At 37.9% G+C, this 18109-nt stretch overlaps 1 protein-coding gene across 8 annotated transcripts in view; it reads right to left on the bottom strand.

Moving 5' to 3' along the window:
• The window catches only part of MYO6 (myosin VI), a 140196-nt gene that overhangs the window by 81739 nt on the left and 40348 nt on the right, over nt 1-18109 (bottom strand). For all 8 annotated transcript variants that reach the window (XM_054698961.1, XM_054698960.1, XM_054698963.1 and 5 more), the window contains 2 exons: nt 5827-5968; nt 877-946 (listed from right to left, as the gene is read on the bottom strand). In XM_054698961.1, coding sequence (XP_054554936.1) covers nt 877-946; nt 5827-5943 — 187 coding nt within the window. In that variant the 5' untranslated portion in view covers nt 5944-5968. The remainder of the gene's footprint in view (nt 1-876; nt 947-5826; nt 5969-18109) is intronic.

Here is an 18109-nt window from a genome sequence, read left to right as displayed (position 1 = left end):
TAACATCCACACAGTTAATGTTGTTGTCTCCCTGGCAAAGAGGCTGGAAAAATTAAAAGGTTGGACAAGAGCATCAGATGAAATAACCAGAAAGAAAATATTTTAAAATATTTAAAAAGTGATTAAAAATACTCAAAATCATTTATTATTTTAGCTATATGAGGCTACATAAACAAAAAAAAAATTGAATATAGAAAAGGATTAATTCCTTAGTTCTGAATGCCCTAGCAAGTTTCCACAGAAAAGAATTTTCTCTCTTATTTTGGATATGGTAGAATTTCATTCCTTTTTATATTGTTGTTGGACAGATTGCTGTTTAAAAAAAAAAAAAAGCATTTTCCCATCAGACAAATCCTCCAGCAATTTTGAAAAGGAAGGGAGTGCCGCCTAATTTTTTCTCAATCTCTTTCTGGACACAATTCTTAAATACTGCCAAATACAATTACTGCTTAAGCTTGAAAAAGAAATTAATAGACGGCCTATTCACTGGATAATTTTTTTCACCAAATAAACTAAAATAGTTACACTTTAATTTTCTGAATCAAATTTTCAATTAGTACATATTGTACAGTACTATTTTAATGGTTGCTTCCTCCGCACACTGACAATAAATGTCTCCTCTCAATTCAATTTCCAAATTATTAAAACACAAATACTACTATAAAAATCACCTGATTCTAGATGAGGTTTAAAATAACTCAGCACAACAAAATCAACTCTTACACGCCGTGAAAAATATGGCGGTTACCAGAGAGGAAACAGGAGGCATGGCAGAAATGGATAAGGGGGTAATTTCATAGTGTGTATGACACTAGAACTATTTTTGTGAGACAGTTTCCTTTTCTTGGTGAGAACAATCTTTTTTCTGATACTTACAGTTATCTTCCACATCTTTTTTACTGTCCTCTTCTGCAGGAAACACTTGGTTTATGAGAGCCAAAAATGTCTAACAAACAAAACAAAAGCTCATTAGAGACTTATAAATAAGTGAGAAAAAAAAGTTTAATTGGTTGCATACGTAAGTGCAACAATATGCTCTTCATTAAAATAAAAGATCCTATAATTTAACAAGCCAGTAAGCCAAAAACAAGATAATAATTTTACCCAAATATACCATTCACTATTAGCATGAGCATGAAACCAAAATGGGAGTCAATACAAAAGATCCTATGTTCTAATACTTAGACTAGGACAAAACAAGAAGTATATTAATACATAGGTATGCTACTTAGCCTTTTTAAAAAATAAAAAGTTTAATGTTTGCATGCAGCAACTTTGTTTTAAAAAAAGGAAAAATTAACATTCAATCAATATAGCAACAGAAAAGAATACTATACACTTAATGCCATTGTTTGAATATAACACATTAAACAAAAATTCCTGTACAGAAATGCGTAGAATTGTAAACAGCATCCAAAACTTTTTGGTTCACAAAAATACAGGTATCCATGAATACACGTGTACTTATTATATCACTTAAAACCTGTGGTAGAAATTCTAGAATTAAGATAGTATCTTGTAAGAGAGAAGAAATGATCTCATATTACATGCAAAGAGAATTAAATTTTACCCATGCCATCCTAACAATTATCTACAAGTTTATGTTCTTCAAACAATTAGTTAGTTACTTTCTAGTTGAAGTTTCCATCCATATCAAACAAAACTCTAAAATAGAAAATTGTTTAGTTGTGTTAAAATAGTATTTGTAGGTCTATGCAAAATATATAGGAGAAGGTAACTGCTATAGTTTATAGAGTAAAACTCAAGCTGCTGGTACAACTGCACTTCAAAGTTGGGGAAGTTGTTATGCCCTAAAAACTCAGGAAGTTGACTATTTGGAACCTAGCGTCTATGTCCTTAATGTTATAAATGTGGAAATGTTTAGAAAACATATCACTAAATGCAAACTAATCTAAAATGTACATTAAGTATATTAATGATAATGTTAAATAATCCACAATCTATAACAATGATTGTAGGAAATAATTCAGCAAATACCTGTTAATGTCATAGATCTATGTGCCACATACCTGTGGTCACATGGGTAAGTTAATTCTATCCCTGTAGCAGGCATGTGAAATAAAAAAGGGTCCCAGAAGGTAGGCTAATAGGGGTGAGTAGAGAAGGGGGTGGGGAGAAACATGGAGGACAGAGAGTTCCTACAATGGCAAGATTAAGAGCAAGGTGAAAAAGTCAGTAGCAAATCTTCTTCATCCCCTAAATTATCACCAGCCTTCACCTTCCCCCCTTTACCACCTACTCAGTGAGAAAGAGAAAACCTCCTTCATTTAAAGCAATTGTTTTCTCCTAGAAGGTAGAGGCTTTTATTCTCTTACCAAAAGATCACATAACAAAGCACACTGATTGCCTTACTTTAAATCTTCCATACATCAAACACAGTACATCAAGCTCCAATGACAAAACAAACAGTCCCTGCAACTGAGAAGATTACAGTCTAGTAAATGGAAGAGAAAAATGTAACCAAATATCTTTAATAAAGTAGTACAGGAGGCTAAAATTTTATACCACCCTCAAAGGAAGAAGTAATCAATAGTAAACTCCATTGCATGGGAGGAGAAAGGAAAGATTGAGTATCTGTGGGAAAACTTCATAGAGAAGGTGACCTCAGTCAGTCTTGACAGATAGGTATTTGGTAAGCAAAGTGACATTCCAGGCCATTCCAGCAATGACACAAAGCCCTAACACCACCCGGATCATGGTGAGGGCTTGATAAACATTGTGGAAGGGAAAGATGTAAGAGAACGACAGACACATTAGAATAAGCATATAGCAAGAGAATAAGGGGGACACTCTCTGTTGACAAAAGATGAGACAGCAAAGTAAACAGGGAAAAGAACATGTAGATACTTATGCCATATTTAGGGCTTTAGTCTAAAGGCCAGTCTGCTGAAAATAGAGAAACTGAAACCATTTTAGAGGTTCAAGACAGATTTTTTAATTGCATTACTTTTATTGAGGTACGTTTATACACATTTACAAATATTTTTAAGAGCATAAAATATATTACAAAATATCCACACAATTGGTAAGACTGTTTCATTTACGAATATGTACACACACAACACACATACTTGTTGACATGTAAAATTTATTTCTTATATATATACACACACATATTACATACATACCTAATGCAATGTAAAATCTATCTCTTACCATGGTCACAATCACAAAACTTTAAGTCATTGCTGTCATCAAAGACTATCCTCTATGTTCCTGCTATATTAATACACAGATCTCCTTGACTCATCCACTGCTATATGCATTTAATTCCTTAATATTTAAAAGTGATGCTCTCTAGACCATGAATTATTTAGGAAAAAAACAGTTTCTCTTGTGGCTCATTTTAACCATGTGGTTATTATGACACTACAATTTATAAAGACCCCACACAGAAAGGGGGAGGGGGAAAATTAAGATTAAAAGCAATTCCTGAGAAACTAATTCTCAAAAACAAGAATTTTGTGGGAAAAAACTCAGACTTTAGCTACAGAATTATCTACAGATCCACAAGAAGATGTGGTATATATACACAATGGAATACTACTCAGCAATCAAAAAGATAAACTCATGCCATTCACAGCAACATGAATGGAGCTAGAAAGGATTATGCTCAGTGAAATAAGGTCAGAAGGAAAAAAAAGAAAAAGGCACTTGAGAAACAGCAGGTTTAAGAACTGCTCTGAACTTCTTTTTTATTCCTAAAAGTAATGGAAAATCTCCCATGTGAAATGTGCCCTTCCCGTATTAGGAAGAAGGAAGACATTCAGTATTGTCACCAGAGAAAGGGAATGAGGTGGAGAGAAATATGTACCAACAGACCTTGTTAAAACTAATCCTATTTTCCCAAACTAATTCTCCATAATTTACTGCCCCTAGCTCAAACCCTTTGGTTTTATCAATTATTCACAAATATATTACTTCTTTGTCTAAAAGGTATAAAAGTAATCTGTTCCCATTGCACTTTGGGTCATCATTCTCCTCTAAGGGCTTTCGATTATACACAAAAATTTAACAGGGTGTATGCTTTTCTACTGTGAATCTGAATTATGTCAGTTTAATTCTTAGACATAGCCAGAGACCCAAAGGTGTACAGGAAAATTTTTCCTCCCCAACTTCAAATACATAAAAATAACTAAGCATGTTATTTTAAATTTTTTTCCATATTTTTTAACATATATCACTGTAAGAACAGATAGGAGTTTGTTAATAAGAGGAAAAACTAGAAACACTTTGACTTTTATTTTCTGAGGGTTCCTTTAACTGGCCTCCTCTAACATGGCACATTATATATTATGCATTTAGGTTCCTGGGTTGTTTACAGTAACAGAATAGTTTTCTCTGTGAAAAGACCTCATGAGAGATTCACCTTGTTTTTCTAAGGTTCCCAGAAGGATGGCAGTCATATGGCATTAGTTAACCATGTATCAGTAGAATATAAATAATTCATGAACATTCACAATCTAAAGTAAACAGAAATGACCTCAACAAATTTAATTTAGTCACAAAAGCTGTTTAGCAGGAATATTTATTAAATTGAAAATTGTGAAGACCTTACACAAAAACAGACTTTTATAATCCCCATAAAGACTGAAAAAACTCCAGGTCATTTTTACCCCAAAACCCACATTTTATAAAACTGTCTATATGTAGATCTGTTTTACATGTATGTAAAAGGAAATAGATAATCTGTGTACAATATTAAAGTATAACTTAATGCTTTAAAAACTATCATCATAAGAAAAAAATTGAAAGATATTAGTATCTTTACTAATAGAAATATATTTACTCCAATCCCATGCTAATAAATTTATGGAAATAAAGCTTTTTTAAAAAGAATTATCCAGAAACTAGCACAAAAATCAAAATTTGGTAACTAATTCCATTCACTTTTCATATTTTCACTTTGTAATATGTTGAGTGTGAGTCTGCAAGACTTAAGCAGCCTGTTTAGCCACTATTTTTGTTACCCGTAGTTCTGCATTCCTATGCAAGGTCAGAACTGCCCAGTCAATCAGTTATAGAAGCCCAACCTTACAAGGTGCCTTTCTAATCAATCAAGAGCAGAAATCTCAATCACCCTGGGAAAGGTATGCATCACAAGGTATGACCAGGAACGCCTGCCCACGGGGAGTGATTGACTGATGAATAACAAGGGACCCCAGAAGCTGATCAGTGGAATGCCTTGTTGATAAGATTGGAACCATGGCCGGGGGCCTGGAGTATGTTTCAATTACAACACTTGGTCATCAAGCAGATAAGAATTATCTGGTCAGCAAACTCATGTCCCCCTGAAGCCCTAGATGACATAAACACATTTTAGTTTCACCCATCTTTTTCTCTTTGTCCTCCTACTCCACATAGTAGGAGTAGGATGATGTATGATTAAGAATTAAAAGGCCAGGATCTTGCTTTTCTAGCAGCATCCTGCATGGCGTAGCCTGCTCCACAACTTCCATGTATCAGTGTGGTATTGCCAATGCAACAGTTGAGTATCATAAACATTAATAACTTCAGTAAAAGTATAAGGAATAAAAATGTTATATGTTTATATTTTATCATATAGTTACTTCCTCTTAAGAATGTGATCATGAAAGGCTCCCTAAATGTCAGTCTCATTTTATCACAGGACATCATTTTTTCCCAAGGACATATACTTATTTAATCAAATCACTCGGCAGAAAATTAAGATTCACTTACCAGAAAACTACTTTTCCCTAAAATATGTTAGGGATATCTACTTCATTAAGAAAGGAGATACCAATAAAAAGAAAGCAAATTGTGACATCTTTCTGCAAAACTCACCTTGCCTTTTTGGTTCAATGGTTCAATTGTTAAGCTGTCAGGGCCAATATCCACAATATTGCCCATCTGAAATCCATCTGTAGGATGAGGAGCCCAAACGGGCTTTCCATCTTCCATTTTTGAAGGGAGCTATCCAGTATACCTGTTTCAAAGGAATAAAAGTAACATGAATAACTTTGGAAATAAAAAACAGTTAACATATTTTTTAAAGTTAACATGTAAATAGCACAACTCACAGAAACACATCTACTTCAGCTGCAGGTAATCAACACTCTTCTCCCATCTTGTTGACCCCTGCCAGCCATTATTTACTTTTAGATAGGGACCAAGCATACACTCTTCTTCTCCTTCCTACAGTAGTCACTGCAGTAGAGCACAACACCAGAGCAGTACAGAAATAGAAGTGTTTCCCTATTGTCCCATTGTTAATTTATAACAGCATTTCCTTTTAATAAAGTATTGAGTTCTGAGTTGCATAGTAAGTTAAGCAACTGTCCTAAGAATATTGTTACTGTCAAACTAAGAGTTGAACAGAAAGCCATTTTATTTTTTTTTTTTTTAGTTGCCTTACTGTTTTTTTTTTTAAATATTAAATTTTATTTTTATATTCCCCCATACAATTGCAAACGCCCCATTCTGACCCCAATCCTTCCCCTCCCGCCCCCCACCCCCCAAAAAGTGTCTCTGGTTCATAGTTTTTTGTTGATTTTGATTTTCACTTTCTTATATTCATTTTCCTGGTCCCTTATTTAAGTTTTCTAGATTCCTGCTATGAGTGAGACCATCCGGTATTTTTCTTTTTCTTTTTGGCTTATTTCGCTGAGCATGATCCCTTCCAGTGCCATCCATGTTGCTGCAAATTGCATGTGTTTATCTTTTTTGAATGCTGAGTAATATTCCATGGTATATATGTACCACATCTTCTTGATCCAGTCATCTATTTTTGGGCATTTGGGTTGTTTCCAAAGCTTAGCTATTGTAAACAGTGCTGCTATAAACATAGGAGTGCAGGTGCTCTTTGGAATTGATGTTTCTGTGTCCTTTGGGTAAATACCTAGGAGTGGAATTGCTGGATCATATGGAAGCTCTATGTTTAGTAGGTCCAGAAATCTCCACACAGCTCTCCATAGTGGTTGGACCAGTTTGCACTCCCACCAACAGTGCACAAGAGTTCCTTTTTCTCCACATCCTCGCCAACATTTGTTGTTGCTAGTTTTTTTAATATGTGCCATTCTCACTGGTGTGAGATGGTATCTCATGGTAGTTTTGATTTGCATTTCCCTGATGACAAGTGATGTTGAACATTTTTTCATATGTCTGTTGGCCATTTGCATTTCCTCTTCAGAGAAGTTTCTTTTTAGCTCTTCTGCCCATTTTTTGACTGGATTATTTTCTTTGTTGTTGCTGAGTCTCATCAGCTCTTTGCAGATTTTTGTGATCAGTCCTTTATCATTAGTGTTGGGTGCAAAAATGTTCTCCCAGTTGGTGGGGTTTCTCTTTGTTTTTGTTATTGTCGCTTTTGCTGTGCAGAAGCTCTTTAATTTGATGTAGTCCCAGCTGTTTATCTTTCTCTTCACTATCACTGCTTTGGGTGATGTGTCTGTAAAGATGTCTTTGATGTGCAAATCCCGTAGTGTTTCGCCTATATTTCCTTCTATGTATTTTATGGTTTCAGGTCTTATGTCTAGTTCTTTAATCCATTTTGAGTTGATTTTTGTGTATGGTGTGAGGTAGTGGTCAAGCTTCATTCTTTTGCATGTAGCGACCCAGTTTTCCCAGCACCATTTATTGAACAAACTTTCTTTGCTCCAATGCATAGTCTTTGCTCCTTTGTCAAAGATTAGTTGACCATAAATCTGTGGGTTTATTTCTGGATTTTCTATTCGATTCCATTGGTCTGTATGTCTGTTCTTGTTCCAATACCATGCAGTTTTGATGATTATGGCTTTGTAGTATAGTTTGAAGTCTGGGAGTGTGATGCCTCCATTTCCTTCTTTTTTTTTCAGTAGAGCTTTGGCTATTCGGGGTTTTTGGTGATTCCATATGAATTTCATCAATAATTGTTCTATTTCTTTGAAGAATGCCATTGAGATTTTGATTGGAATAGCATTGAATCTGTATATTGCTTTTGGTAGGATGGCCATTTTAATAATGTTTATTCTTCCAATCCATGAGCAGGGGATGTCTTTCCATTTCTTTGTGTCTTCTTCTATTTCTTTTAACAGTGTTTTATAGTTTTCTTTGTATAGGTCCTTTACCTCTTTTGTTAGATTTATTCCCAAATATTTGATTTTTTTTGTTTCGATAATAAAAGGGGTGGTTTTTGTGATTTCTTCTTCTTCAGATTTATTGTTTGTGTATAGGAAGGCTACTGACTTTTGCGTGTTGATTTTGTATCCTGCCACTTTACTGAACTGATTGATGAGTTGAATTAGTTTTTCTGTGGACTTTTTGGGGTTCTCTATGTATATTATCATATCATCTGCAAATAGTGATAGTTTGACTTCTTCTTTTCCTATTTGGATTCCTTGGATGTCTTTCTCTTGTCTTATTGCTCTGGCTAGGACTTCCAGTATTATATTGAAAAGCAGTGGTGAGAGTGGACATCCTTGTCTTGTTCCAGATCTTAATGGAATTGCTTTCAGCTTTTCACCATTGAGAATGATACTGGCTGTTGGCTTGTCATAGATGGCCTTTATGATGTTGAGGTATGTTCCTTGTATCCCAAGAATTTCAAGGGCTTTTATCATGAATGGGTGTTGCACTTTGTCGAAAGCTTTCTCAGCATCTATTGATATTATCATATGGTTTTTATATTTCTTTTTGTTGATGTGTTGGATAACGTTGATTGATTTTCGGATGTTAAACCATCCTTGTGCCCCTGGAATGAATCCAACTTGGTCGTGGTGAATTATCTTATGGATACATTGTTGGATTCTGATAGCTAAAATTTTATTGAGGATTTTTGCATCAGTGTTCATTAGGGAGATTGGCCTATAGTTTTCCTTTTTTGTGTTGTCCTTATTCGGTTTTGGTATTAGTGTAATATTGGCTTCATAGAACATGTTTGGTATTGTCCCTTCCTTCTCAATTTTTTGGAAGAGTTTGTGAAGGATAGGCACTAATTCGTCTCTGAATGTTTGGTAGAATTCATTTGTAAATCCATCAGGTCCTGGGCTTTTGTTTTTGGGGAGGTTTTTAATAACCATTTCAATTTCGCTGCTTGTAATTGGTCTGTTTAGGTGTTCTATTTCTTCTTTATCTAGCTTTGGGTGATTGTAGAGTTGTAGGAATTTGTCCATCTCCTCTAGATTGTTGAACTTGTTTCCATATAACTGTTCATAGTAGTTACTGATTATTCTTTTGATTTCTGCTGTGTCCGTTGTGATTTCTCCTCTTTCATTTATGATTCTGTGTATTTGTGCTTTCTCCCTTTTTTCCTTTGTGAGCCTGGCTAGGGGTTTGTCTATTTTATTTATTTTTTCAAAGAACCAGCTCTTGGTTTCATTGATCTTTTGGATTGTTTTTTTAGTTTCAATTTCATTTATTTCTGCTTTGGTTTTTATTATTTCTTTTCTTCTACTGGTTCTGGGGTTTTTTTGTTGTTCTTTTTCTAGATCTTTGAGCTTCGAGATTAGGTTGTTTCTTTGAGTTCTTTCTTGTTTTTTGATGTGAGCTTCTATTGCTATATATTTTCCTCTTATTACTGCTTTTGCTGCATCCCATACATTTAGGATATTGGTGTCCTCCTTGTCATTCAATTCAAAGAATTTTTTAATTTCTTCTTTGATCTCCTCGTTAGTCCAGTGGTCTTCCAGTAGTGTGGCTTTTAATCTCCATGAGGTAGGATAGTTCCTTGCCTTCTTTTTATGATTTATTTCTAGTTTGATGCCTTCGTGGTCAGAAAAGATGGTTGGTATGATTTCAATCTTGGTGTATCTGTTGATGTTTGTCTTGTGCCCCAGTATGTGATCGATCCTGGAGAATGATCCGTGTGCGCTTGAGAAAAATGTGTACTCCGTTTTTTTTGGGTTTAGTGTTCTATAGATGTCTGTTAAGCCCAAATGCTCTAGGTCCTTATTTAGAGCTTTAGTTTCTTTACTTATTTTTTGTCTTGTTGATCTATCCATTGTTGATAGTGGTGTGTTGAAGTCTCCCACTACATATGTGTTTTCTCTGATGTCTGTTTTCAGAGAGGACAACAGTTGTCTGATATATTTTGGTGCTCTTTCGTTTGGTGAGTATATGTTAATGAGTGTTATTTCTTCTTGAAGTATTGTCCCCTTAATCATAATGTAGTGACCATTGGGGTCTCTTTTTATTTTTTTGAGTTTGAAGTCTGTTTTATCTGATATAAGTATAGCTGTTCCTGCTTTCTTTTTTGGCCCATTTGCTTGTAGGATTGTTTTCCATCCTTTGACTTTGAGCCTATTTTTATCTTTTGTAGCTAAATGTGTTTCCTGGAGACAGCAAAAGGTTGGGTTTTGTTTCTTAATCCAGGCTGCAACTCTGTGTCTTTTTATTGAAGAGTTTAGTCCATTTACATTTAGAGTTAATATTGATATGTTAGCATCTGTATTTGCCATTATGTTTGTCTTTCCTTTGATTTTATTTATTTATTCTTTTAATAACTTTTTTTTTTTTTTTGGTCTTCTTTCATTGTTATTCGTCCCTCTGAGGTTCTGGCTTTAGGATTCCTTGTAGTATTTTTTGGAGTGGGGGTTTAGTCGCAATGAAATTCCGGAGTTTCTCTTTGTCTGGGAAGGTCCATATTCTTTCTTCATGGAGGAAAGAGAGCTTTGCGGGATAGAGTATTCTTGGTTGGCATCTGTTTTCTTGGAGTCTGTTGACTATGTCCCTCCACTCTCTCCTTGCCCGTAGTGTTTCTTCAGAGAAGTCTGATGTCAGCCTGATTGGTTTTCCTTTGAATGTTATCTGTTTCTTCCCTCTTGTCAGCTTCATTATTTTTTCCTTGTCCTGGATTCTTGGGAGCTTTACTATTATGTGTCTTGCTGTGTTTTTCCTTTCGTCGTGGAAGTTTGGTGTTCTTCTTGCTTCTTGTATATCAATTTTCAGCTCCTTCTTCTCATTTGGGAAGTTCTCTTCAATTATATCCATGAATATTTTCTCTGTTCCTACATCTCTCTCCTCTCCTTCTGGAATTCCTATAACTCTTATATTTCCTTTCCTCATGGAGTCAGATAGTTCCCGAAGTCTTTCTTCATTCTTTTTCCTTCGTACTTCTCTTTCCTTTTCTGTTTTGGTTCTTTTTATTTCTGTGTCTTCAAGATTACTTATTCGTTCTTCCATTTCATCTATTCTGCTTTCATTGCTTTTCCCAGAGTTCTTTAGTTCCTCCATTAATTCTTTGATCTCCTGCATTTCTCTTACTTCCCTCTTTAGGGACTCAATTTCCTTCTTCTGATCTATCACTTTTTTAATCATGGCAATTTTAAATTCGCTTTCTGGAAGGCTCAGAAGTTCTTCCAAGTTGCTGTCGTTGCAATCTGGGGAGTGGTTTTCTTTTTGTGGTGTGCTTCTTTCCTGAGGAGTTTTTAGGTTGCGTGTGGTTCTTCTACTCCCTACTGTCTGTTTTCTAATTTGTCGTATGCGTTGGGACACTGTGTTGCTCGGACTGACTGACATCTTGGGTGAACTTCTCCGCTCCCCTCTGGCTCTTCCAGGAGCCATCTCTGTCTTCTGGGGGAGCTTTCTGCTGGTTTTAGGCAGTTTTTACTGAAGAAATGTCCCTGTTCTCAAATGGCGAAGCGGGATGCAGTCCCTGCGCCTCCGGTTTCAGGCACACTCTTCTGCGCACCCGGTCTGCCCCGGACGTGGGTGCCTGCTCCCTCTGTGGGCTCAGACTGCTGGTCGGAAGGGGCCTGGCGTGGAATAACTTCCCGGCTGGCCACTGGGTCCGCCAGAAACCTTCTGCCCTTTTCAAGCAGTCTTAAGAAATGTCCTGTTTTATAGGGTGTTAGTGAATTTTTTTTCCTGGTCGCTAGGTGGCGCCAGAGATCTCTCCTATTGTCCTTGGGGGGCTGTTTTTCGCCTCCCCCCACCCCGTGGGACAGAGAACAGAGCGGGAATGGTAGGGTACACCTCAACAGCTTTGGGGTGCTGTGTCTGCCTTGTGCCCCACCGTCGTGGAGAACCCACGCCCCGAATTTTCGTGCCCCGGGTCTCAGTTCGAAGCCCTCAGTTCCAGGACTCGGGCTGTAGCCCAGTTCAGTGGCGCGGGAATGGCGCCTTTTGCACAGCTCCCGTGCCTCAGAAAGCCATTTTAGATGGGGAGGTGTAAAGGCAGGAACGGACACAGTGCAGGTTTTCTGATCCCATGCAGACCGGGTAAAGGAGGAGTCAGAGTCCTCAGTGGTTTTATGTTGGTTTTTTTTTTTAAAGATTTATTTATTTATTTATTTATACAAGCACTGGGTACAGTCAGAAGCACGGGAGGGTGAAAGAATTCACCAGAGCCAGAGTGGGGAGCAGAGCAGGCAGAGGATCGAAGTACACTGCTGAGGGGAGCAGCGGGCAGCAGGAGAGGCAGCAGGAGAGGTCTGCGCGCCATGTGGGACCCTCCTCTGGTGGCCGGGGATTGAACCGGCGCTGCAGAGGCTGCGGGCAGCTTCGCAACCCAGCGCTCAACTGCTGCGCCACCGGGGAGGCCCCCTCAGTGGTTTCTGCAGGTCTTTTACTGGGATGACCAGGTACATGGCAGGCAGGGGTGCTGGGGGGCCGGGAGGCTGGCAGGCCTCCCAGCCCCCAGCAGGTTTTCATTCTATCTGGGCTCTCCGACCTTCTCTCGGCTTCTGCTGCTTCTTTCTCGGCTTCTCTTTCGGCTTCTCCTAGGCTTCTGCTGGCGATCCCATGACGCCGCCCTTAAAAGCCCAGTCTCAGCCCAGGTGAATCCCATCTACCTATGCCCACACCCTATTCCAGGTGCCCGCCATCAGGCATGCATTCAGGACCACAAGGATCCATCATCTATCCTGATGGCGGGAGGGCAGAAAAGCCTGACATTTTTCCTTACCCTACAGGAGGGTAAAAATTAGAAAGATGAGGCATTACTTCTTCTGGAATACTTTCCCTGAAAATCTGAGGCCGCAGAGCTGCCTCACCTATGGACTCCCTATACTAATCCTCACATCATTCAATATAGTTGTTTTTATTGTTTTCTTAATTTTTACTGAGGTAAAACTTACACATAGTGAAATTTATAAATCCTAAATACACAAGTTGATGAATTTATACAAATGGAGATATCAATTTAATAAACATCCCAATTAGCATAGAGAACATTTCCATCACCCCAGAAAGTTCCCTCATGCCTCCCTCTTGTCAATTCCTATCCTCAAAACCATCCACTCATCTGTTTTCTATCATTATAGATTAGTTTTTGCCTATTCTTCAACTTTTTATAAATGAAGAACAGTATATGTATACTATTGTGTCTGGTTTCTTTCATTTGACAAAATGGTTTTGCTTTTCACCCATGTTACTGTGTACACTGCCCACTGAATGACTTCACACCACCAGTTTACCTGCCTTCCTGTTGATGAACATTGGAATTGTTTCCAATTTTGCTTAATGTGAATTCTAATCTATTTTTTCAAGTATTCCTATAAGGTTTCTTTCATACTAGGAATTCTCAAATTTAACACTTACAATTATGCTATTGAGAATATCTGAAGGGTCCATGACATGTAAAATACTTGATTTTAATGAACTTGGATGCTATGAGACTAACCTGTAACAGTGAATCAGTAAGTGAGTGGTTCCAGATGTTCTAGTTTCAGCATTGCAATGGAAATTTATTTTTCACACTTATCTATACTAAAAGAGTTGATACATGTACCATACATCATTTCTTGTATAGCATTCTCAAAACTGGAATTCCTCATCTGGAGTCTCTAAGGTCTAGTCTCTCATAAAAGTCAAAGACATCTGGCATACAATTCAATCAAAAAGCCACTACAGTCATGCTTACAAAGGGCTTGTTGGTTAATGCCTTCCATGCCATGACTAACATGATAGGATTTGCTTTCCCCATCCAACAAATGCTATTAAGCTTAAGTATATCCAAGTTAAGAAATTAAATGAGGATTCTTCATTGAAATAGCAGCAAATGTTATTAGGATTAAGTATAATCTGAGCTAAGGCATTAAATGAGGATTTTCCATTGAAATGAATCACTTACGTTACCACACCTACATCTACACACTTTCCCTAGATAATCATAGCCAGTCCCAGTGGCTTTAAAAACCATTATATGTGTGTGATACCCAAATTTATTTCTCCAGCCCAGAACATCTCTCAGTTCCCAGTATGTACTTACCTCCTAGATATCCAACCATGAATATATCTAATAGATGTTACATTGGTAGTATTATGCCCCACCACCTAGCCTGTTCTTTCTCCTACCAGTAAAGGCACCAACAACATTCAGTTCAAATCAAACCTGCAGTCATGCTCAATTCCCCAGCTTTTCCCAAATCCATATCACTCCCTACTAATCTTGTTTCCTCAAGTGAGTATTTCAAATCCACCCACTTTTTTGCATTTTCTCTCCCATTCTAGTTAAAATCAATATAGCTTTTTTTTTAATAATAAATTTTATTTTTATATTCCCCCATACAATTGGAAACGCCCCATTCTGACCCCAATCCTTCCCCTCCCGCCCCCCACCCCCCAAAAAGTGTCTCTGGTTCATAGTTTTTTGTTGATTTTGATTTTCACTTTCTTATATTCATTTTCCTGGTCCCTTATTTAAGTTTTCTAGATTCCTGCTATGAGTGAGACCATCCGGTATTTTTCTTTTTCTTTTTGGCTTATTTCGCTGAGCATGATCCCTTCCAGCGCCATCCATGTTGCTGCAAACTGCATGTGTTTATCTTATTTGAATGCTGAGTAATATTCCATGGTATATATGTACCACATCTTCTTGATCCAGTCATCTATTTTTGGGCATTTGGGTTGTTTCCAAAGCTTAGCTTAAAATCAATATAGCTTTTTACTAGGACTTCAGTATTTAGCCAGCATCCCTGTTTTTACCCTTGACAGTCTGCACAGAAAACCAAAAATCTTATTAAAAGGATTAGTCCTCTCGGTGTCTCCAAAGCACAACACAGAGGTGGCCACTCAATATTTACTAAATAAATGGTGAAATGTTCACACAGATTGAGAAGAATAAAAGGTTTTGGTGGACTAGAAAATGTGGAAAGTTCTTAAAACCTAGGTTAGAAAGTATAAGCTCCACTACTGTCTGACTCTTAAGCAGTTTACTTTGTCACCCTGATCATCATCTTGACCCTTACTCATATAGAACTGTTATGAAAATTAAACGACATAAAACTGAGATCACCTTTCTAACACCAAAAAGAGACCATGTAAGGGCTGGACTGACCACAGTGCAGATTTTCTGATCCCATGCAGACTGGGTAAAGGAGGAGTCAGAGTCTTCAGTAGTTTTGCAGGTTTTTTTATTGGGGTTCACCAGGCATATGGCAGGCAGGGGTGCTGGCTGGGAGGCTGGGAGGCCTCCCAGCCCCCAGCAAGTCTTCACTCTATCTGGGCTCTCTAGCGTTCGTTTTGCTGCTTCTCGGCTTCTCTTTTGGCTTCTGCTTCGGCTTCTACTGATGCTGCTCTTCTTTTTAGGCTTCTACTGCTGCTTTCTCGGCTTCTGGCGTCCCTGTGATGCCGCCCTTAAAAAGCACAGTCAGCTGAATCCCATCTACCTATGCCCACACCCTATTCCAGGTGCCCGCCATCAGGCATGCATTCAGGACCACAAGGATCCATCATCTATCCTGATGGTGGGAGGGCAGAAAAGCCTGACATTTTCTTTACCCTACAGATCATCACACTTCTTCCCCATGCCCCTTGTTAGAAATCACCAGCAAATTGCAAGAAAATGGTCTTGTGGTAGTTCTAAGCACTACGGAAAATTAAGAATAGCCCAAAAATAGATGACTTGATCAAGAAGATGAGGTACATATATACCATGGAATATTACTCAGCATTCAAAAAAGATAAACACATGCAATTTGCAGCAACATGGATGGCACTGGAAGGGATCATGCAAACCTAGAGATCTCAATCCTGAGTTAGGAATGGGAAAAGATGTAAAGCAACTCAAATTAAACTAATCACACATACATTCCTTGTTGCTGGGCAAACACCTCCCCAACTCACATCACCATCTCATGAGAAGTTTAAAGGGATAATCTCTGGAGAAGAGAATAGGAATAAGAATGATGAATGATGTTTCTCTGGAATGAGAAATGCCAGAACAATTAAGGATCTATATACAAAACCTGCCACACGCTGATAAAAAAATCTCTCCTTGACCTAACTTGAATTAGGCTCTTCTGGGCCTGCTCCTTGACTCAGCCTCAAGGAGGGCTTCCATGTCTATTCTGTTCAGCACAGGCCAGTTTTAGCAAGAATCATGCTAAGTCAGGTTACACAAATCCCTCCACCTTGCTACCTGATCATGTTCTTCATCCTCTACCCTTGATTTATAAATCCTTGACTTTCCTTCAACAAAAATCTCATTAAGTCAGTTTAGCAAAAATCTCCTACCCTTACGGTTTCCTCTGTAATTTTGCATCTAGTGATCCCCTCACTCTACTCACTGGTTATCAATCCCCAACCGTCTTTGCTGTATTCAAAGCTGAGCTTCATCTCTCTCCCCTATTGTAATACCCCTCATTATAGATTGAACGTATGTCTGCTGTGGAATGAACTGTGTGCCCCCAAAAGTTTGTATGCTGAATGTGACTTAACTTGGACACAGAGCTTTTACTTAATAATTAAAGCTCAATGTGGTATGGAAAGTTTGAGAACCTGATTTTTTTTTTACTTAAATGTTTTTTTTTTAAGATTTGCTTATTTATGCATACAAGAACCGGGGTACAGGCCAGATGTGCAGGAGGGTGAGAGGACTCTCCAGAGACAGAGCAGGAACAGAACAGGCAGACTGACTGAAATACCTAGGGGTGCACTAGTCTACTTTGGTTGTCCTAACAGAATATCATAGACTGTTTGGCTTAAACAACAAAACTTAACTTTCTAACAGTAAAGCATGAGGCTGAAAGTTCAAGATCAGGGTGCCAGTATAGTTGAGTTCTCGTAAGGATTTCCTTTCTTGTCTTTCAGATGACTGCTACCAACTCTGCTCACATACCCTTGTATGGGGAATATAAAAATAAAATTTATTATAAAAAATAAAAAATAAAAGACTAAAGCCTCAAAGAAGCAGCCTGGGCCCATACAATTGCAACCCCCCCATTCTGACCCCAATCCCTCCCCTCCCGCCCCCCCCCCCCAAAAAGTGTCTCTGGTTCATAGTTTTTTGTTGATTTTGATTTTCACTTTCTTATAGTTATTCATTTTCCTGGTCCCTTATTTAAGTTTTCTAGTCCAAAATAAAGTCTTCCTTGTTATTTTTACAAGTGTCAGAATGATTTCCCTTTAATAGCATAGTAGAAGAAATGAAATATTCACTAGAAGGTATAGAAGATAAATTTGAGGCAATTATTCAGAAAGTCATGAATAAAGAGACAGAACATAAAAAGCGGGGAGGGGATTGGGAGATGAAATGAGACCAGTAAAAAAGATCCACAAGTAGGGCCTCCATGGTGGAACAGGGGTTAAAGTCTCAGTGCTACCAGGCTATTGTCAGTCACTGCAGCAAGAGTTTGATCCCCAGCCAGGGAGCAAACCCACATGGTGCAAAAGACCTCTCTTATCTCACCCACTGCTCTCCTCAGCAGTGTATTTCAATAGATCCACCTGTTCTTCTCCCCACTCTGTCTCTGGTGAACGCCCTCACCCCCCACATACCTCTGGCCTATACCCCAGTTCTTGTATGCATAAATAAATCTTTAAAAAGCCCCAGAAGCAAAATGCCAAACAAAACAGACCTCTCATCTTCTAAAAAAAACCCCAGAAGTATAAGAACTTTGAAGCATCCATAGAAAATCCACCAGAATTTAAAAGGCATGAGTTCTAGAATCTAACCAAAATTCCCAGTAAGTTCTCAACACAGTAACTGGGGAAAAGAGACACACACACACACACACACACACACACAAAGAAACTAAGTCAAATTTTGTAACACATGAGAAGAGAAGATGCTACACACTTCCAGAGAAAAAATAAGGAAAAAGAAATAAGGATATCCAAAGGATCATGACTCAGTGATTTCAGCAACACTGAAAGCAAGAACTCAACGATGCCTCTGAAATTCTGAAGGAAAATGATTTCCAACCTAGAACTC

Source organism: Talpa occidentalis, unplaced genomic scaffold (assembly GCF_014898055.3).
Source record: "Talpa occidentalis isolate TD23 unplaced genomic scaffold, MPIMG_talOcc4v2.1 talOcc4.2, whole genome shotgun sequence".
NCBI classification, from domain to species: Eukaryota; Metazoa; Chordata; class Mammalia; order Eulipotyphla; family Talpidae; genus Talpa; species Talpa occidentalis.
This window is presented reverse-complemented; position numbering and strand designations above follow the sequence as displayed.